We start from the raw sequence: 22,607 nt of genomic DNA, 5'->3' as shown, positions 1-22,607 counted from the left end.
AATACCCTTTCCTTTGGATTTTAAATTGGCCAAGCTGTAAGTAAATGACAGGAAGACAATCACAAATACATTACAGTTAGAAGTATTTATCTTGCACATAGTAAGACTTAACTTTGTTTTAAAGATGATGAAACTCACTTTGTTAAAGTGAACATCAATAAACACTACTTTGCTTACTATAATGCATCTAATGTTTTTTTTTGTTTCTTGAAAGTCGCTTTTGGAGGGTTAATACCCATACTGAGTTCTCTCTGGTTGTACCATCCCTTGTATGGCACATTCCCTGCGCGGGGTTGTATACACGGAGGCATTTATATTTCTATTGTCCTTGAAGGAATACTAATTTATAGGAAATAAAAATGGTATAAAGCTCTAGAAAAAAGGCTATAATAATAAATCATGGAATTCTGAGTCTGTAAGGCTTAGTGGCTCATTAAGCCTTTTGGTGTGTTTACTATACAAATAACAAAATATTATATAATTTTTAAAAAGTACATGAGTACACTTAAATAAGGAACCCAAACAAAAGTACCAACAAGAATAAGCATTAAAATTTTCAGCTGTATTTTCAGACGTCTAGGATTTAAATAAATTTGCGTATGATAAAGTTTATGTGAGATTAGAACTAGACAAGTCCTTAAGTATCAATTTGAGTACACCAATTGTCACATGAAATATAGATACATATACACAGACTTTGTTTTCTCCCTACTGGCAAAAACAGGTTGATTACAATTGGCTATACAGCCAGGCATAATGCTGAGTTTGCATATGTAGCTCTTTGACATAAAAAAAAAAATATTCATTTTTTGTAGTAACCATTATGAAAGGCTAAGTAATGAGGAGTTTAAGCAGTCTGACTTTATGTCTATCCAGTTTTGCTCTGACAGTGAAAAGACATGATAGGAAAATTTCAATGAGTATTTTCTCCCTTAGTTTGTTAAGTTTTGAGTCTAGATGGTATTCACATGTTACCTATATTATATTTTAAGCAAAATTGTTTCCATGAAAATAGTTTTGGAAACTTGAAAAAAAATAAACTCTTTGTACTTTAAAGAGACAATATCATAGTCTTATCTCTTAATGACATTAAACGATGGCAGAGTTGTTTAACTTGATATGTAGGTAACCAGAACATGGACTGGTAGAAAACACACTGGTGGAGGCGAGCCACCATCCCACATGGAACACTTCTCTAATTTGTGCTAAGTTTTCTTTAGATTTCATCATGCAACTGATCCTATGGTGAATTTACCATGTCACCAATAAGCACCTGAGAACTATGTTAACTCTGAAGTCAAGCTAGGTGATGAAAAATGAAAGTTCCCTAACAAATTTCATTAGCTGGACTGATAGAAACAGAGGATTCTCCTTTGACTTGAAAACGCATTTTAGTGTATTCATTATGTAAGTGCATCATACGTTTTCAAAAGAAAACTTATCTAATATCAAGGTAAGTTTTAACGTGGAAGATTCCGCCAGAGACTCCTTCCGGTGCTAACAATGGTTCTGACCAAGCAGACTTGAAGATATGCATGTATTCGTTAAGAGTTCATTTAAAATGCCACTCTTAGTGTGGTCGTTAGAGGATTTTATGTCATCTGGACACTTGTGGCTAAGGGTACATTCAGATCTGTCCATCAGGTCTCTGCCTGATGCTGTCTCTTTGGGGGTAGGGCCCTCTAATAAAGAGGATCTTGGAAACCTTGTCCTCTCTCTGTCACTCCACCTTCCTTCATGCTGAGGATAGGTCACTGACCCTGGGAGTTACCAGTGCCCCACCATGTTTCCACCAATTCTGGATCCACAGGACACTGCACCCACCAGTCTGAGGATCTTCCTGAAATCTGCATCATTGCATGTGGTTGCTATTGGACTTATGGACCTCAGTTGGACTGGGCTAGGGTGCTTGCTTGATATATAATTATGTCTTGATACAAAGTTATTTTTTATACATATGAGGGTCACTGGATTTGTTTCTCTAGTCAACCCAGCCTAAAACACTCAATAATTATAATTATTTGCTAAAAAGAAAAGTTATCTACTCCTCTGGTGAAATCACAGACATAGCGTTAGCATCTATTATAGAGATGCTTATTCCTAAGATTCATTTCTCTGGTGACATAACAAATGAAACATGGTAAAAATTATAGGCTAAAAGTTGGCATTAGGAAATCTGAAAATGACAGATAGATGATAGGCAGGTAGTGGGCAGGGGAAACATTTCCAAAGATGGCATTGCAAGAGAAAGAAGAAAACCACAGAGGATATATTGTGAAAATGGGGCAACTTCTATAGTTCGGGTTAGTTCATTTTCATGGCACACAGAGATTTAAGAACTCAGACTGTTTCACAGATTAGTGTTGTTTTAATACAGACAACATACCACTATACTGGACAGGATAATATATAATTGTGCTTACATGTTCATTCCAGGCATTCCAGGGCCACCTAAAGCATTCAGTGGGGGTCTCATTGCACCTCCATAGTTCTGTAATGATAACCAAGGGTCAGACTACCACAAAACAAAAAAACAAAACCAAAGAGGAGGGGGGAAAGAAAGGAAAGCAGGTTAATAACTTCCCTACGTAACTCCTGACTGGATAAGGCCTGTCCAATTCCTTCTCTGACGGTTCCATTCTCCTACTTTTGCTACTATTTTAACCATTGATTTTGTTTCTTTTAAGCTCTATGTGCATTTGTAAGGTCATTGGAACATGCTAACTGATTACGGTACAGCTATAATGATAATATTCAACATATAGTTATTTACTTCCTAATGTCTGGCAGTAGTGAATTTCTCAAAAAAAAAAATCTTAAATCCCAAACTCTGTTTTCAAAGGAAAGATTAGTCAACGTGTTTTAAATTGTTATATCCTTAAAATCACATTAAGAATAAAATAGGTGAACACAACATAAGAAGGTTGAATACACACTCTGTCTATGAAATGCTACACAGAAATACACTAATAGACAAGTACAAAAACGATATGAAAATTAAAGTATGTACAAAATGTCAGAATGAATTATATGACTTAATAGGCTTCTGCAAACATTTGTTATATGTATTCACAGGATAAAAACATTGTAATGTTTTTTTAAGTTGCATATATTAAATTTTCCATAAGTGTGAACAAATTAATTTTATTATCATGTTAATATATTTTGACACTTTCACACATGCCTGGCAGATGCTACTATTCTTCTACTCTTTCTGAGCATTTCTTTTTATTTTCCTTTCTTGGCGGCTTTTATTTTGTTAGCTCTTTAAGTGTTGCTTTTCCCCAAATCCTATCAACAGTATTCTTTTTAATTAAAAATTCACTTATAAGTAATCCTTCTCTTGCTACTGTGGGTTTAACAACTGTAAATTCTAAATCCCAAATCTTTATCTTTTGTTATGTTCTTTCTCCTAAGCTCCTATTAGATAACTCAAAAGTTGACCTTCTGGACCCCACCCCATGAACATCACACCTAAAAGTAAACTCAACATGGTCTTCTCAGGAGTGGTTTTCACACTGCCTTCTTCAGTCAGCTGATGACATCATCTACACAATTAAGGAAAACAACCAACAAACTCACTGCCATTGAGTTGATTCTGACTTATAGCGAACTTGTCGTGGGGTTTCGAGACTAAAAACCTTCACCGGCACAGCAGCCCTCCTCTCTCTCCCAGAGAGTGGCTGGTGGGGCTGAGCTGTTGGCACCTGTGATGGCAGTTCAATGTGTATGCATGCCACTTTGCCACAGGGGCTCCTTTCTACACAATGGTTTAGGCTAAGAATCTCCAGGAGATCCTTGATGTTTCCAGCTCCTCTGTCAATTCCCATATGCAGTCAATCACCATAGTCTATTAACTCTCTTGAAAAGAGTGCTTTCTTTCTGTCACTAAACTGTCATTTACTGTGGCGATTTCACCATCTTCATTTGTCTTGCTAAGTCTATTCTCCCCCTTTCACTCTATTCTCCGTACTAATACCAGAGTTATACCCTTAAAGCTTAGTTCTACTTACGTCCCTTAAAAGCCATGATGGTCCAAAGTGCCTATTAAATAATATCACTTATTAAATATAGTCTATGCTGTTCAGCATGGCCTTATGAAGTTATTCATAGGTCAAACAGCACACTATCTTTACTGCGCTCATTTCCTACAATTCTCATTTTCTTCCTCTAATCTGAACTACATCCTCCTACCTACTGGAGTGCATGTTTTCAGAAATATCAAATACACACTTAAACTAATGTTGACTCATCTCCACTGACCTTCTGAGTAGTAACTGCTAAAATGATAAGGAAATATTCGATAAGGCCTCACTCAAGAGTAAGCCATGGTTACTATAACTCCAAGTATCTAGCTGCAGGCTATTTTCATGTTTTCTTTACATCTATTTTAAATAAATCTTAAAGATCAGGATTTTTGTATTCTATGAGTTATCACAATGGTCTCTGTAAACATATGAGCCACCAGTCAAAGGGCTAGCTATTTCCTTTGACCTCTGCATCAAACGTGGTGGCAGCAGTGCAAGCGTTAGCAAGAGGTATCTGAGAAGAAAGCTAGCACTGGGAACAAACTCTGTAAGGAAAAGTATAATATAGAAAGACTCTATAAGAAATGATTACTGTCCTAACTGTTGGCCTCAGAGGATCTGCCTTCTATCATGGACATCATATCTTTTTCTTACCATCACAGGCACAGAAAGGCATTGGTTTGAATCTCTATTGCCGTTTTCCTGTTTCCTCTGTCCCCTTTTCTCTTGTGTGATCTTGGGCCATGAGTATCTCCACCTTAGTTTCTTTATCTATAAAGTGGTAGTATCATCTTCCTTATAAGACTTTTGGAAGATAAAAATGAAATAATAAAAAACATCTATAGTGGTTGGCACATCAAGAATAGTGCTTGATGCGCAAAAATGGTAGCAGTTATTTTTTATTACTATAAATTAGGAATCAATTTTAAATGAATCCTCATTGCTTTAGCTTCTCATGAGCCTCCATCCCAAACAGAATAGCTTTTTGCTCATCTAATGAGTTCATGATAGAGTGTGCATATTTCTATTTAAGACTTTATTTTACTATATGTTTTTCCTTCAGTTTGCCTTTTCTGTTAACCTATAAACCTCTTGAAGGCAGGAACTTTGTTTTCCACATATGGGCATATAAGGGAGTACCCCAATAAACCTGGAATCCCGCCGACCAGCAATATATTTAAATTTTTTTTACAAAACCTTATCACCTGCAAAGTACTCTCCATTACACTTAATATATTTGTCAAATCTGTGATTCCATTCTTGTTAACATTTTTCAAACTCATCTGTTCGGATGGCGGACAACACCTCCCTCATTTTTTTTTCTTCACCTCTTCTAGGTTCTCAAATTGCTGTCCTTTCATATCTTCTACATTCACAGAAACAAAAAGAAGTCACATGGAGTGAGGTCAGATGAGTAAGGTGTGTGGGGCAAGAGAATCATGCTGTTTTTCTTGCCCCAAACTGGCACACTGAGATGGTGTGAGCAGGTATATTGTTGTGGTGGCAAAACCAGTGCCCCATCTGACATGAATCGGACCTTTTTTGTCATTAAAGGTCAAGACAGTCCAGATAACTTCACCATCTATTCAATGTTCTGTCCTTGGTCTTCCAGCACAAGTGAATGAGTTTTATCGACATTTTCGTCCATTTGGGAAGTTGCCGAATGTCCTGAACAAGGTTTATCATCAACTGACATTTCTGTGGCATTTCTCCCAAGCAAGAAACAAAATTTCACAGCTTCACACTGTTCTCTTAAATCAGCCATCACAAAAAACAAGTTTCAAGCAAAATTACTTTTCTAGGCGATGCCACTGGGTGCACTAACTCAGAGTGAGTTGTTGGATGCTTGCCTAGTACTATGAAAGCTCAGTCCAGCGTAGCTTTCTTCCAGTTTTTTGGCAGTACCCCCTCATATATACCCAGTGCTCAAGTATGCTGGCTGGCACACCGTAGGCTTGATGGATTAATTAAACTGAATTATCACAAGAAATGAGTGAGAAAAATTTCAATAAATGACAAAACCTTTAGCGGTCAAGCTGATCCCGATTCATAGTACCCCTATAGGGCAGATTAAAACTGCCCTTTAGAGATTCCAAGGCTGCAATTTTTACAGAAGATGGAGTACACTCTGGTGTAGCTTGTAGATTCAATTACTACCTTTTTGGTTCGCAGCGGAGAGCTTAATCACCAAAACCCCAAACCCACTGCCATGGATCAATCAAGGCTCACAGCAGTCCTGTGTGTCTGAGACCTGCCCTACAGATTTTCCAAGGTTCAATCTATGTAGAAGTAGACAGATACATCTTTATAAGGTAGAGTGGCTAGGGGGTTCAAACCACCTGTCTCTTGATGAGAAGTTGCACACTTTGACTACTGTAGCACAGGGACCCTGAGAGATGGAGACAGATTTACAAACATCATTTTGTCAATTAATTTGAGCAAAAATAAATGAAGGAGATAAGAAAGGATAACAACTGGCTTTCTAGTGGTAAGAACAAAGGCAGAATGAAAGAACTAATTTAGAATTACTGAATTTTAAAGCTGATGGTAACTATTCAATTCCATCTGGCCTAATCTCTCTCGCAATGCAATGTTCCTGACAATGTGGCTGTTCAGAATCTGCTTGGGAAGTTTTTTTTCCCATGATTGCGTAGTTAATTCCTAGAAAGTTATTCTTTATAGTGAGCTGAACTCTGTCTTCCAGCTAGGGTTTGAAAATAAAGACTCTATAGTCCTTGCTTGCCTTATATGAGAGTCCATTATAAATTCCCATCTCACCATTTCACCAACCTAGTTTGGAAATCATTAGAGGGGCCTACCTGTATGTATTGTCTACTCTTCATCTTTCTAGAGCAGTGGTTCTCAACCTGTGGGTCACAACCCCTTTGGGGGTCAAATGACCCTTTCACAGGGGTCGCTTAAGACCCTCGGAAAACATAAATATTTTACAATATATAATTACAGGTTGTTTTGTGATTAATCACTATGCTTTAATTATGCTCAATTGTAACCATGAAAATACATCCTGCATATCAGATATTTACATTACAATTCATTACAGTATCAAAATTACAGTTATGAAGTAGCAATGAAAATAATTTTATGGTTGGGGGTCACCACAACATGAGGAACTGTATTAAAGGGTCATAGCATTAGGTAGGTTGAGAACCACTGTTGTAGAAGAACTAGCACTAATTGGGCAGTTTGGGTGAAATTTTTATTTTTTTTTTTTAATAGAAGATAATTTTATTGGGGGCTCTTACAGCTCTTATAACAAGAGCTTATTGGTGAAGTTTTGGTATGACACTCACTATACCTTAGAATATTTTAGCTAATTATATCTTTTTATAAAAGCATATGAAAATTATGACTACTACAGGGAACACATTTTTCTTGATTGAAAAGGACTTTTTTTTTTTCTATAAAGAGAATATCAACTTTAAAATCATACACTATCACTGTAATTAGATATAAAATAAAGGGCCAGGGAAACACCCCAAGATTCAAGGGAATATTTTTGTTAATCTATATAATAAATATTAATTAAATGTTCACTATGTTTAAGTGTGTTGTTTGCCTAAATAGGCATTATCCAAAAATCTATTCCATTAGATGTACTTCTTTGTTTTAGGAATTGATTTGTTCCAATAGGTAACCACTTTTCCTTTTTACCACATTAATCTTAAACTCAGAAAATGACAACACTAATATGTATGATAAAAAGATGTGTATTTTGCTGGTGCATAAAGCTAGAAACAATATTCCAGAGACTGTACAATTCAACTACAATAAGGCACATGGATTTTGCTCTTGGGTAGCATCTGTATGATTAAATATCTGTTATCAGACTTGTTGTTCCATTATCTTTCAAGAAGCAGCTAACCTTTATCACAAAACCCAGTTTATAATGAATACTTCTTCCATACTAGATATTATGAAATAAATTTAAGAAGCTCCCATTTCAAATGATTTTACCCATTTTTTTCCTATTGTACCATTTATATGAGTATGAATCCTGTTTTCATTTAGTACTTTGTACGTAGATGTATTTTCCATTACTCCTTGACACTCTATATATGTGTATACTATAGGCTGTTCTGGTTTCTGAGTTAAATTTATAAAAGTATTTTATTTCCATCATATTATATAATCATCCATGTAGGAGGAATAAACTAACCTCTGAGATAAAGTAAAGAAGCAATTCATGCTTATATAATACATTTAGTCATTAAAACTCATTAGTAAGATTTTACTCACTTGAAATTATTTTATTTTTTTCATGGTAGTATACTTATAGCACAAAACCTATAGCTAGATATTTATAACATAAGGGACACAGACTAGTATGCTTATAACAGCATTACTATGTGAGGCCTAAATATTCTTATGCTGTTATATCTCTTCCAACACTACAAAACTAATTCTCAAATCAGACGCCAGTTCTCAAATTATATTAAGAAATATTGGTCTGGGAATGAAAAAAAGCATAAAGAGCCGTTATCATTCTTTCTGTTCACTTCTTTTTCCAGCTCCTCGTTGAAAAAGAATGGTAACTATTAGAATGATGAATCAGAGGCATTAAGATTCTAATATTTCTTTAAATATTTGTCTATTAAAAATCCTCCATAAAAATCTTTAAATTCTGTAAAGCTAAATTGGTTGAACTGAATTTATTAGATATCAAAAGCACCTTCTACAAAAAATCCAAACTCATTGTCATCAATTTAAATCCCCTCATAATGACTCTACAGGACAAGGGTACAAGCGTCTTTGTAGGTTTCTGAGACGAAGTCTTTACAAGAGTAGGAAGTCTCCTCTTTTCCTGCTGAGCTGCTAGTGTTTTCACAGTACGGTCCTTGCTGTTAGAAGCCCAAAGCATCAACTACTATACCGCCAGGAAGATCTAATAAATCCTGCCATTAAGAGCTTAATAACAAGACAGAGAAAAATAATCTAATTATTTGTAAAATCTTCTCTTAAGGAAATCCACAGAAGTGAGTCTAACCTTTATCACAACATTTAAAGTCACCTTATGAGATTTATTTCATAATAATACCTAGTATATTATGTATATTCATTATAAGTGAGATAAAGGGCCAACAATGAGAGCAGAGATACCAGGAGAATTAGGGGAGGGTGCGGGGAGAAAGGGGGAATCAATCACAAGGATCAATCTATAACCCCTCTCAGGGGGATGAACAACAGAAAAGTGGGTTAGGGGCAACGGAGGACGATGTAAGATAGGAAAAGAGTAATCTATAACTTATCAAGGGTTCGTGAGGGAAGGCGGGCAGGTGAGGGAGGGTGAAGAAATGGGGAGCTGATATCAGGCGCTCCAATGGGAAGAGAATGCTTTGAAAATGATGATGGCGGCATACGTGCAAATGTGCTTGACACACTGGATGAATGTATGGACTGTAATAAGAGATGCACGAGCCCCCAATAAAAGTATTTAATAAAAAAAATTAAAAAGTTAAAAAAAGGAGATATAGGTTTGACAAAAAGTTTTTACTTTTTAAAAAGTTTCTTCTAAGTCTTGGGATGACACATGTACACACAGCGTTTTTGTTCCAACCTTGTCACATGACATCTCTAAAACCTTGGTTTTATAAGCCTGTGTTTAAAAACATTTAATATATATTATTGCATGTTATTTGCAAACTCTTAGGTCTAAATTTGAATGTTAATTTATCTGAATGTTAACATACATGAAATAAGCTTCTAAAATTGTCAGGGGACCATTTAGTTTATTTTAAAATTTTGTTTTAATTAAGGACAGATATTTGTTATTTGATTGAACCATTTGAAATGGCTGTTTTTATAGGTTAAAAACCTTATTTAACTTATATCATTTGGTTCAATCTAATGTAGAAATTTCAATTCACTGGTTCTGAAAGCATTAGATTGTGAAGATTTTAAAAGAATGACACTACTGTTACTTTTAAATAACCAGAAAAGTAAATATTGAAGGTTATATGTGAATGAATAAGCAATAAAAATGTCAAATATAGTATTTAAGCATAAGGCAGACTAAAAAAGTCACTCAAGTATAGCATCCAAAATGAATTTACAATATGACAAATATAAAACAATAAGTGTTTGCATTTATAAATAAATTAATAGTATATCTTCTAAAAGGAGAAAGCCTTATAATGCTGTTCTTGGAAGGGAAAAAGGAAAGAAATTAATTCATTCTTGTTAACCAGTTTTATGACAGGCTAACCTCTGACCCATAAGATTGGATTTCAAAATTTTGAATTTAAAGATAACTTTTAATACACTATTAGAAAATTAATTTATATCTCAAGCAGTTTTCTCAAGAAAGAGAAAATGATATTTTATCTGAAATAAATAACATCCCGGAACAGTGTGCTTAAAATATTACCAACAGCTAGGTCTGGCTCAAGCTCAGTGAATACTTCTGGGAAATTATGGTAGAAAAACAAGTGAACATCTAATGTATAATATGCTGTTCAATAGACCCATTTTAGAAGTGTATTTCTAAATGGTTCTTGATTGTTTTCATATTATATAAAATAATACTCTATATGACAAATTTTCAATGGGATTCTTTAGAGGCCCTACGGAAATCAATTTTCCATTGCTTCTACTTAATAATTTCAATGAACCAAGTTTTAACTTAAAATAAACACATTCTCAACATAACTAAGCAAAAGGTATTGTCTCCTTATCGTAAGCACTACACAACGTATTTCTTTCTACACAGTGCATTTTCACAAATAATCCAAAGGTATATACAGCAGTATCTTTACCAATATAGCTGGTGAACACAATGGCCTGGCATGTTACAGATGTTTAAGAATCTAACAATGGCATATCAACATGTATGATAAAACGCAACATCATTTCTACAAGGTGAAGACAAGAAGCCTAGCACCTATCTTTCTGCATTGATTAATTTACCTGTGGTCCTAAGGGCACCATTCCTCTTGGAGGAGTCATTCTCTGCATTGGCCCACCCATATTTGGATGTCCTAGGGAAAAAAAGACAAGTTTGAAGATGTAAGCCTTGTCATCAGAATGTGCCATAACTAAATGCTAGTAGCCACCTTCCTGTTTGGTGGTACAATGCCATATTTACAAATGTCTTTTTACCATCTCCCTCACTTTTTTACGTGACAATTCTTGCTCTTTAACAGTTTTAAGAGGGCTTTTGCAGAAGTTGTGCCCAATGCCATGTATCATTTGACCTTTTTTTTAAGCCCTATTATTGTGAATTGGGTTAATTTTAGACAGCAAGTCAGTTTTCCATTCAACAATTCATACACATTTTGCTTTGTCATTGATTGCAATTTCCACAATGTGCCATCACTCATCCAATTTCCTCCCTTACGCTTCCTGTTTCCGTTCCTTCCTTGTTCTTAACCCTGCCTTCCTGCTTTCTGAACGTTGTCCTAGGGCAAGTGCTATGCTTTTGACCTCAAATGGTTGATTATGCTAAGGAGTGGATACTTCCCTAATGCTATTTTTGACCTACAAAGCTGTCTATCACTTGGTTAAAATAGAGTCATAGGCTGAGTTCAGTTCCAGACCTGATGGGTTACTAAGAGCCATAGGCTCAGGGGCTCCAGCAGTCTCTATTGGACAAACCTGGTTTTTAAAAATAATTTTGAGTTGTGTTTCACATTTTTCTCCCACTCTTTCAAGGACAGTCTGACACGATCCCTAGCGGAGCAGTAGGTATTGGGAGTTAGTCAACACGGACACCAATGTTTGCAATGGTCCATTAGTCTTGGACTCCTTGTTTTCATGCTCATTTGATTTTCTACATGGAAAGAGATAGATCAATAGTTATAACATTGGTGGCTGCTCCCAATTTTTTGTGACCATAGTTATTACTCACCAAAGTAGGATGTAGCACAGGTTTGTGGACTGTTATGCCAGTTGACCTTGTTGTCCAGTGAGACTATTTATACCCTGAGCCCCTAAGCCAAGAAACTCCCTCCCTCAAGGTGTATGGTTATGTCTCAGAAGTTTTCTTTGGCCCTTGTATGATCTGCTATATTCATGGATAGATGGATAGAATGCAGCATAGAAAAATACACAAAGAGATATTTTCTGTCAAACCTCTCTAAAGATTTGAGTATAGTCCCGGTCCCCTTCCCACTTAAGTTCAGCTTGTATGTCTGTGTATGCATCCACTCAAAGATTATTGTTTTTATAGCATAAATCCCAGTTGCCTTCACTCCTGGACTCTTCCCAGTGTCTTCCTTTCCCACCTATTTTTTTGTGATCACTCTCTTACTGTATTGCCTCCCCTTCATACAAGTTAATTATGAGGCAGCCCTCGGCATGGCTTCCACTGCTACTTTTAGCCAGTATTTACTCACACCCCCCATTACCATCTTGTGATTGCGATTTTCTCCCTACACTTTGTTGAACTACTTACTTTGGTTGCACTATTTGCTTCTCTTTGTTTTGGCACCACACAGTAAACACTCACTTACCTATGGTACTTACTAATTTCTATGGAAGGATATGATTAATGGATTTGTTAAACTAAAGAGATTTCTTGCTCTTCAACATATTTTTCCTTCTCCCCATCTTTCAAGTATGCTAATCCCTCCAAATGAAGAAAGCAAGGGTAATATAAAGAAAATAATCACTAAAGTTCCCCTTATTAGAACTTATACCAAAGGTTTCATGAAGCTAAGAACTTCCAGATAATTTACGTTTTTCTTAAGTTTTCACTGTCTTTTCTTATTGCTCACGTGCTAAAATCATAATAGAGTATTATTCTACTGGGTACACATGGAGTCTCTCTGAGTTGGAACTGACTTGATGGCAACTAACAAACAGAACCATTATTTACAATAATTAGTAGTTAGTTAAAATATAAATAATTTGGTCATATTAGGGGCAAACATATAGCTGCTATAAACATGGAAGTTTTATACAAATAAATTTTTCTTAAAAAAATAATGGATTTCTTCTGAGGTTCAGCTCATGAAAATCACTTTTACTTAAGAGTAGTTACCTTGTTGTCGAGTTGGGTCCATTCCACTGGGAAGTAATGGCTGACTTCCTGGGACACCTCCAAGTGCCTAGTACATTTAGTAATGCAAAATAAATATAAAATAATATTGTAAATACTTATAGATTAAATGTGATCAACAATTCCCTTTAAGATGAGAATATTATTCTTATAATATACAGAAAACATTTGCATATTTCTCAAGATCTCTTATAGTTCACATTCATTTATAAATACTATAGGTCTGAATACTGAGTACTAGTGTTTAGTTCTAAAAGAATACTACTTTAGCTCAATTTTGGGATGAACAAAGAAACCTTTCTAGGGTAGCGAAAAACTAGGCAAGAATCAGCCTATTTATTTTTGAGAATTATAGAATCTTTTTCAAAAGTTAATTTACTATGAATACTGAAATAATGTATTTGGTTTCCTAAAAGTAATCAATATTTTTAAAGTAGATTTTACTTTCTTAGATTATAATAAAAACAGGACTAAAATGCCAAAAGGCCAATAAATATTTTTGTAGTCACATTTTCCCTATGAAATTATCAAAAAATAATACTCCAATTAAGTTCAAAGAATAGATGTATCAAAAAGAAGAACTAAAATTAAAAATTACACAGATTAACAAAAAGGCTTATTATATGTGGGGGAAGAATACTGCATATACACTGAATCTCATGCTTCTATAAAGTTTCTGAGCAAGTACATAGAGGTAGATCAAGCTATAAAGGTTTTTCCTGATGACCTGAAGGAGTATATATTTATATACCTATATATGTACAAAATTATAATAATTTTATATGTATGTATGTATACAGTTCTACAACGCTTCACTAATTTAACTTGAAAGAGGATAAATCTTTTCTGAATGAGTTAACATTTTTCAAATATTTCAAAAGAAACTTACTATTAAAAAGTTAGGTATTTTGCTCAGAAATGTTGACTCAACTGCCATCTTGTAATGAGGTAGAAAGGTGCCATTTCTGAAGTTGTTTAAAAAATTAAAAAAATATATTTTTGCTACTAATAGAACTTAATATATAAGCATATTCAGTTCCCACTATCTAATTTGTTCCTCCTTACCTTTCCAGCCTAATTTCTTGCTAATACCACACTAACATTATTGTAAGCTCTGGTTACAATAAACTTCTTTGGTTTCTTAAATTTATGCATTCAATCAACAAATACCTAATGTCAACCATTAAAAACAAAGCAATTAAACAGTTTAAGCTAAACAAACAACTAAAATACTCTTAAGGAGTTCTCAAACCCTTACGTCACTACTGTCCACCTAAAGTTTAGATTTTAGTTTAGTGATCACTCCTGAATGAATGATTGACTTCAGTCTAAGTTCTCCTTCTATGTGCTTAAAAAATGGATACATTTCAAACTTACAGAAAAGTTCCATGAGCAGTTCAAGACTCCACATATAACTGACTCAGTTTCCCCACCTCTTTACATTTCACCACATCTGTCCCATCACCTCCTCTCCCTTTCTCTTTCTCTCTATACCTGTTATCAGTCATCATTTTTGGGAACCACTGGAAAACAAGTTGCAAACATTACACTTCATTACATCTAGATTCTGTTAGTTCCCCAAACAGCTATTTTCCCAACTAACTGCCACACTGGCTTGCAAGCCATGAAGTCGTCATCGGCAGAACACTACTATCACAACTCTGCCACTTGTCCCAACAGTTTTTCCTTCTCAGCATCAGCACCTGATTTAGATGTCATAGATCTTCAGGATTTCTCAAACTATAACACTTGCTTACATAGTTCTTCACTTTCTTCCTCAACAGTGTTAAAGAAAACAGGCCTTAAATTCTATAGGCTGAACATCAGATAGTTTTACATGGCTCAGCTTGGGACGTAATTCCTTTTCTCAGTATCACAGCAGGGGACACAAGGGGTGATTCATTGTATTACTTGATGATGTTAATATTTATCCCCTGATTGTGCTAGTGTTTGCTAGGTTTCTATACCGTAAGATTACTTCCTTTTGTAATTGATTACTATAGTCCTAGAGTTATTCTGGAAATATTCCATTTATCAATCCTTAATTTACCATTCTTGAGTTCTACTGATAACTCTCAACTACTCTGATGCTTAGCAAATGATGATATTCCATGTCAATCATTCTCGTTAGGCTTATTTGTTGGCATTCACCTTTAAGAAAAAGGCTTTCCCTTGCTATCCATCCACCCAACTATGTCAGCATGTCATTGTTGTTAGGTGCTGTTGAGGTTGCAGTGAGTCAGGGTGACACTTGGACAACAGAATTAAACAATGTCGGGTCCTGCACTATCCTCCTAATCGCTGTTTGAACCCACTGTTGCAACCATGGTGTTGTCTTGTCAAAGGTCTTTGCTATACCTCTGCTGTACCAATGATGGTGCCCTATTTCCAGGTACTGGTCTCTCCTGTTAACAAGTCCAAAGTACTTGAGATGAAGCCTCATCCTCCTCCTTTTAAGGAGCATTCTAGCTGTACTTCTCAGACAGATTTGTTTGCTCTTCTGGCAGTCCAAGGATTTTCAATATTTTTAAAAAATCATTTTATTGGGGGCTCATACAATCCTACCACAATCCATACATCCATCGTGTCAAGCACATATGTACCTTTGTTGCCTCCCCCCACCCTCTTCTCTGCTGTCCATCCCTCAGAGAGGAGGCTATACTTAGATTCTTGTAATCCGTTCCCCCTTTCCATCCCACATTCCCTCCATTCTCCAGGCATCACCACTCTCACCACTGGTCCTGAAGGGGTCATCTGTCCTGGATTCCCTGTGTTTCTAGTTCCTATCTGTACCAATGTATATCCTCTGGTCTAGCCAGATTTTTGCCAGCACCAGAGTTCAAATGTATCAATTTTTCTTTGGTCTTCCTTATTTAATCTCCAACTTTCACATACATATGACCCAACTGAAAATATTACGGCTTGGGTTAGGCCCAGCCTAGTTCTCAAAGTGACCTCCTTGCTCTTCAACCTTTTAAAGAGGTCTTGTGCAGCAGATTTGCCCAATGTAATGCGCCATTTGATTTCTTCATAGCTGCTTCCATGAGGATTGATGGTGGGCTCAAGCAAAGACAAAATCCTTGACAACTTCAGTCTTTTCTCTGTTTATTATGATGTTATCTACTGGTCCAGTTGTGAGGATTTTTCATTTCTTTCCAATGAGCTGTAATCTATACTAAAGGCTGTAATCCTTGATTTTCATCAGTAAGTGCTTCAGTTCTCATCACTTTCAGTAAGCAAATATGTGTCATCTGCATAGCACACGTTGTAAATAAACCTTACTCTAATCCTAATGCCACATTCTTCTTCATATAGTCCAGCTGCTCTGTTTATTTGTTCAGCAGTCAGATCGAATAGATATAGTGAGAGGATACAAACTTGACACACACTTTTCCTGATTTTAAACCATGCAATGTGGGGGAAAGGCCAAGTTGGAAGAAATCCTTCTGTTTCCCACAACGCAATCCTCCCTTGTTCTGTTCACACAACTGCCTCTTTGATGTATGTAGAGGTTCTGTGTGAGCACAATTAAGGGTTTGTGAACCAAGGTGGACCTTATTCAAGTCATGGTATTTTCAATTGTCATAAGCATGTGAAATTGCACACTAAATAAGGAAGACCAAAGAAGATTGATGTATTTGAATTCTGGTGCTGGTGAAGACTTTTGAAAATATCATGCATGTACTACCAAAAGAACAAACAAATTTGTCTTGGAAGAAGTACAGCCAGAATGCTCCTTAGAAGTACAGATGGTGAGACTCTGTCTCACATACTTGGGACATGTTATCAGGAGAGATCAATCCCTGGATAAGGATATCATGCTTGGTAAATATAAGAATTGTGAGGATGGTGTAGGACCAGAAAGTTGTACATAGGGTCTGTATGAGTGGGTACCAATTCGATGGCACCAAAAAACAGCAGCAACAACACACTTTGAAAAAAATAAATTCCTGTTTGCTAGAGTCATCCAACTGAAGAATCTATTGTATAAGCCCTAGACAACTAAGACAGGCCCCATCAATAAAACAAACTCTCATTAAGTTACAAGCAATTTAAATGAAAACTGAAGCACAATATATTTGAATTATTTGTTTTCATATGTTGCTGTTATGTACCAACAAGTCAGTTCCAACTCCTGTCAACCCTTTGTACAAAAGGATGAGAGACTAATGGTGCCACCGTCACAATTGTTTTGTTCTAGTCCACTGTTGCAGCCACTGTGTCCATCCATCTCTCCACGAGGGTCGGGTGTTCCTCTTTTCAGCTGTCCTACGAGTGCTTCCAATGCTCCGTCAGCTTGTTGAAACAATTCCATTGGTATTCTATTAATTCCTGGGTCCTTCTTTTCCACGTATGTTTTCAGTTCAGCTTGATCATATAATAGTGCCTTCTGAAGTGGATAAGTACCACCCAGTTCATTTTGGAGCAGTGACTCTGGGTAGTCCTTTCATCTTCTTTGCATTTTCATACGTATCATTCCAATTAATCATCAAGGACTGCTTTGTAAATTCTACTTTAATGACTATATTTTGTAGCGGAAAAACCATTTTTATTGTTTGAAAGAACATGATCCTAATAGGTTAAACTTTCTTCACACATTACTGTTTACACTATTAATGAGACGAAAATGTTCCGCAAATAGAGGAATGGCTGGGGAGGTTTGGGGAGAAATAAGGACCTAACAACAATGAGTTTGAGAAGAAAACGATCTGAAATTGATTGTGGTGATGATTGAACAACACTTCTTCATATGACTGCATGACTAAACTGCATGGTGTGTAAAGTATATTCATTAACACTATTTTAAAAATTAGTCAAATGTAGAATAGATTTGGTTTGAATGAAGGAGCCTGAATTAATAAAATGTAACTATATATGAAAAAAATCAAAAGCAAAAAGAGCTACTCATAGAAGAATACACTTATTTTTAATTATATTTAGGTAAAGACTGAAGGTTTTGAGAAAAGAAAACCTATATTACAAATCTTTATTGTGTGACTTTGTCTCTTTTTAAAAATTCAAATACTTTATACACTTATTCTCAATAAAATTTAAGCAATCTATTGTTACAATTTTACACCCTAATTATCAACTTGAGAGTGGCTCTTCCATTTTATTATTATACAGATATAAAATTTAGCACAGTACCTTATACAAATCAGACTTTTTAGCATTGTTACAATTCTAATAAATCTAGCATAGTTTTTTCAATAGTAGTATGAAACTTTAATAGTCAAAAAGGCATGCACGAAGCTATGGATGGGATATTTAAGCACCATGATGAAAATCGAATATAAGATGCTAATTTCTGGTCTTTTAAAATAAATTGAGCTTGGCCCCCATACCAGCTACATGGACACCTGCTCCTCCCCCCAGAAGAATTTACTTGAGAGGACAGCACTGAAGCTGCAGCTAGGGGAGAGGGGCATGTCTGATCTGAGCAAATGGGAGCACTTAGGGGGAGGAAGAGAGAGTGGAGCACATCCTGACGCACCAGGCCTGGAGGACAACATCCCCACTCTGAACAGCCAAGCCAATGGACAGAGTGGACAATATGTCTGATCCCACCACGAGACATGCCGTCCCTTGATGGTCCCGGGCCTTAAGGGGGACAACACTGGAGACTCAGTGTCTGGACTGGCCCAGACTGATCCTGACACACGGAGGCAAACCACACACACACAAAAAAGTTGAAACAACTCAGGCACCTTCAGTCAGCCCTGCTTAAGCCATAGCCCTGTCAGAGGAGGAAAATTTTAATATTTTCCATTAATAGAGAGTGACAGAAAAGTGGTGGCACCCTGTCAAAGGCAGAAAACTTGGGAGACACAGAACAAGTCAGTCTCATTGAGTTATAACTCTCACAGGTTATATAAGTAGATCTGACTGCCAGTATATTCAGGTTCACCCACAGAGCACATAAAATCCTCATATGCTGGAACAATTGACATCTGTGCACTTCCTTTACTATTTCATGCCATTCCCCCCTGGCCTCCTGCACTGAATGCAGATTGAGACTGGAGAAAAGTGCTCCAGCTGCTCTGGGAAGACTGTGGAGCACTGAAACCATGAGAGGATCCAGCACTGCCTCCAGATTAAAGGGCTCCCCTGGAGGTGGATCTGGGTACTGGGACTCGCTGCTGTGCACTGTAGTCAGGGAATATCAGTAAATTCAAGATCTCTGCATAATTCCAGTAAGAGTGAGGAGAGTTTTAATGCTATAAAGTGTCTCAGTAAATACAACTTCCTTGCTTCATTTTTTTGATCAGAAAAGAAGTGGAAATCAAAAGAAAATTAAAATGAAAAAGAGACACTGTTGTGATGGCAGGGCTTAAATCTGATGTGGGAGAAGGCAGAAGTATACAACTAACTGAATTAGAGAAAGTGACAATTGTCTTGACATAACTATGCCATACAGTTAAGCATTTAATTTCTTGTGTTACATATACCAAGTTTTCTGTATCCCTGTCTTAATCCGGGTTGACTAGAGAAACAAATTCATAGATACTCATGTGTGTAAGAAAGAGCTTTAATATACAAGAGCTATTGAATATTGAGAAAACATCTCAGCTCAGTGGAGACCAAGTCCATAAGTTTGATATCACCCCACATAGCAATACTAGTCCATAAATTCTTTAGACTCATGGAGCCATGCAATGACACTGAATGCAGGAAGATCACAGGCCAGTGGGTGGAAAGTCTTGTGGATCCAGTGGCAGTCCAAGCATCTCAGCACTGGCATGTGGCTCCGTCAGCTCCAGGGCTCTAGTGTAGCTCCATGTATCTTGTTGACAGGAATGCCTCACAGGGAGTATGTGTGTGTTCTGCCTCCAGCGAGCTATTTATCTCTTTAGAGCCTCCAAAAGAGATCATCAAGCTGCGACCTGACTGACAGGCTAAACGCCACTCCTTCACTCTTAAGTCTCCAACTGACAACAGATTATATAACTACCACAACCCCCAAATTATATTGTAAACTCCTTGCAGGTAAAAACTGGATTTGGTTATTTTTTATATAATAAAACATTGAAAAACACTGTTAAGAATAAATTTTTATAGAATCTCAGAGTACTTGTAGGTTAAAAAAAAGGGGGGGATGGGGTAATTTATCTATTTAAAAGTTTTCTTGGCATTTACTTCACAAATAATATAATTCAATAGTTCAGTTATATTAAAATTCGTTGTATAATCTTCACCACAATCAATTTTAGAACATTTCCTTCATTCTCAAACTCATCCTCCCTAACCTAACCTCCCCTGCCATACTCCCCAGAAACCATCAACCCAGCTGTTGTCTCTAGAGATATACCTATCCTGGATTTCACATACAGAAAAATAGTTAAAAAAACAAAAAACCTAACAACAACACAGTAAAACAGAGAAAAACCTCAACAGAAAAGAAAGTAGAAAATCTTAAAAACTAGAACAAATTGAAGGTAAACAAGTGGCCATCTAGCTCAGAAGCAACAAAGCCCACATGGAAGAAGCACACAAGCCTGCATGATCATGAGGTGCCGAAGGGATCAATTATCAGGCATTAAAGAACAAAAAATCATATCATTGTGTGCTCACCTCCCTGATACCATCGATGAAGACAAATGGGTGCATATGCAAATATGATGAAGGAAGTTGATGGTGCCTGGCTATCAAAAGATATAGCATGTGGGGTCTGAAAGGCTTGAAGGTAAATAAGCAGTTATCTAGCTCAGAAGCAACAAACCCCACATGGAAGAAGCACACTAGCCTGTGTGATCACGAGTTGTCTAAGGGATCAGGTATCAGGCATCATCCGAACAAAAAATCATACCATTGTGAATGAGGGGAGGAGTGCGGAGTGGAGACCCAAAGCCCATCTGTAGACTACTGGACATCCCCTTACAGAAGGGTCTCAGGGAGGAGACCAGTCAGGCTGCGATGTAGCAATGATGAAACATACAACTTTCCTCTAGTTCCTAAATGCTTCCACCCCCCACTATCATGATCCCAATTCTACCTTACAAATCTGGCTAGACCAGAGGATGTACACTGGTACAGATAGGAACTGAAGCACAGGGAATCCAGGGAGGATGGTCCCTTCAGGACCAATGGTGCGAGTGGTGATACTGGGAGGATGGAGGGAGGGTGGGTTGGAAAGGGGGAAACAATTACAAGGATCTACATATAACCTCCTCCTTTGGGGGATGGACAACAGAAAAGTGGGTGAAGGGAGATGTCGGACAGTGCAAGATATAACAAAATAATAATTTATAAATGATCAAGGGTTCATGAGGGAGGGGGAGCAGGGAGGGAGGGGAAAATGAGGAGCTGATGCCAGGAGCTTAAATGGAGGGCAAATGTTTTGAGAATGATGAGGGCAATGAATGTACAAATGTGCTTTACACAACTGATGTATGTATGATTGTGATAAGAGTTGTATAAGCCCCTAATAAAATTATTTAAAAAAAAAACTAGAACAAATTTAAAATTGATCATAACAGAGATCAAATGATAAAGGGTTAAACTTTAACCTAATTGAATTTGCACTAGCCCACTTTCCAAGGCATTCTGCATGACAGCAAGGCTGTTCCCATCCCTGGTCTGTGGAATGTGAGGGAATCCACTAGAGGCTTAACTCAAGCGTCTATCCCCCCTTTTTTAATAAAAAACCTGAAACAACTTTAAAATGGGTTAAAAGGGAGATAAAATCATATTACATTTAAAGCTAACTACATTTGCAATAAATGACTTTACAAAGCTCTCCATCTGATAAGAAGGCTATTTACATCCCTCATCCATGGTCAGAGGGAATGCACCAGAGGCTTAATCCATGGGTGGACCCTGCAAATGGATTGTGGACTTCCACTGTTATTTAATTGTTAGAGTAACAACTTATTCATTGGTAGATTCAGCCCTTCTAGAAGCAGTTAGGGAGTCCTGAGTGTTGGAGATTTAGACTACCTACCCGAAGGCTGGCAGTTCAAACTCGCCAGCTGTGTGGGAGAAAGATTAGGCTATCTGTTCCTGTAAAGACTGACAGGTTCAAAGCCCCCTATAGGATTACTATGAGCCAGAATGAACCCTGTGGCAATGGATTTGGGTTTTACTGTTTTTTTGGCAAGAAGCAACTAATTATATGCTATTACTCAAGCTGTTTAATACGAATGTGATAACTGTGCTATTGGATTTAATATGAGAATAAACCAAATATGTTCATGAAAGTTTTCATTGCCATCCTTTAAACAAGAAGATAGTTGACACTTAACGAAATTGCCTTTATTTTAAAAAAACATCTGGATTGAAAAACAAAGCAGAGTCAATTGATCAGCAATCAGCAAAAGATTTAAAAAATTCCTATTTCCCTATTTCAGATTTTCAGGAACCTCACATTTATAAAGCACACACAGCTAAGGATGAGCTACTTAACAAGCATAAAGATCTAAACCTGCGGCTCTCAACCTGGGGGTCGCGACCCCTTTGGGGCTCAAAGGACCCTTTCACAGGGGTTGCCCGATTCGTAACAGTAGCAAAATTACAGCTAGGAAGTAGGAACGAAAAACAATTTTATGGTTAGGGGGTCACTACAA

General features: G+C 36.7%; 1 protein-coding gene across 1 annotated transcript in view; it reads right to left on the bottom strand.

The window, feature by feature from the left end:
• The window catches only part of SSBP2 (single stranded DNA binding protein 2), a 321,263-nt gene that overhangs the window by 46,955 nt on the left and 251,701 nt on the right, over nucleotides 1–22,607 (bottom strand). Inside the window, exons 7-9 of the mRNA XM_045285203.1 lie at nucleotides 13,027–13,093; nucleotides 10,953–11,023; nucleotides 2,424–2,491 (exon numbers count right to left, since the gene is read on the bottom strand). Coding sequence (XP_045141138.1) covers nucleotides 2,424–2,491; nucleotides 10,953–11,023; nucleotides 13,027–13,093 — 206 coding nt within the window. The remainder of the gene's footprint in view (nucleotides 1–2,423; nucleotides 2,492–10,952; nucleotides 11,024–13,026; nucleotides 13,094–22,607) is intronic.

This window comes from Echinops telfairi, unplaced genomic scaffold, assembly GCF_000313985.2.
Source record: "Echinops telfairi isolate 266 unplaced genomic scaffold, ASM31398v2 ScPeMD7_7469;HRSCAF=8507_1, whole genome shotgun sequence".
Lineage (NCBI taxonomy): Eukaryota > Metazoa > Chordata > Mammalia > Afrosoricida > Tenrecidae > Echinops > Echinops telfairi.
This window is presented reverse-complemented; position numbering and strand designations above follow the sequence as displayed.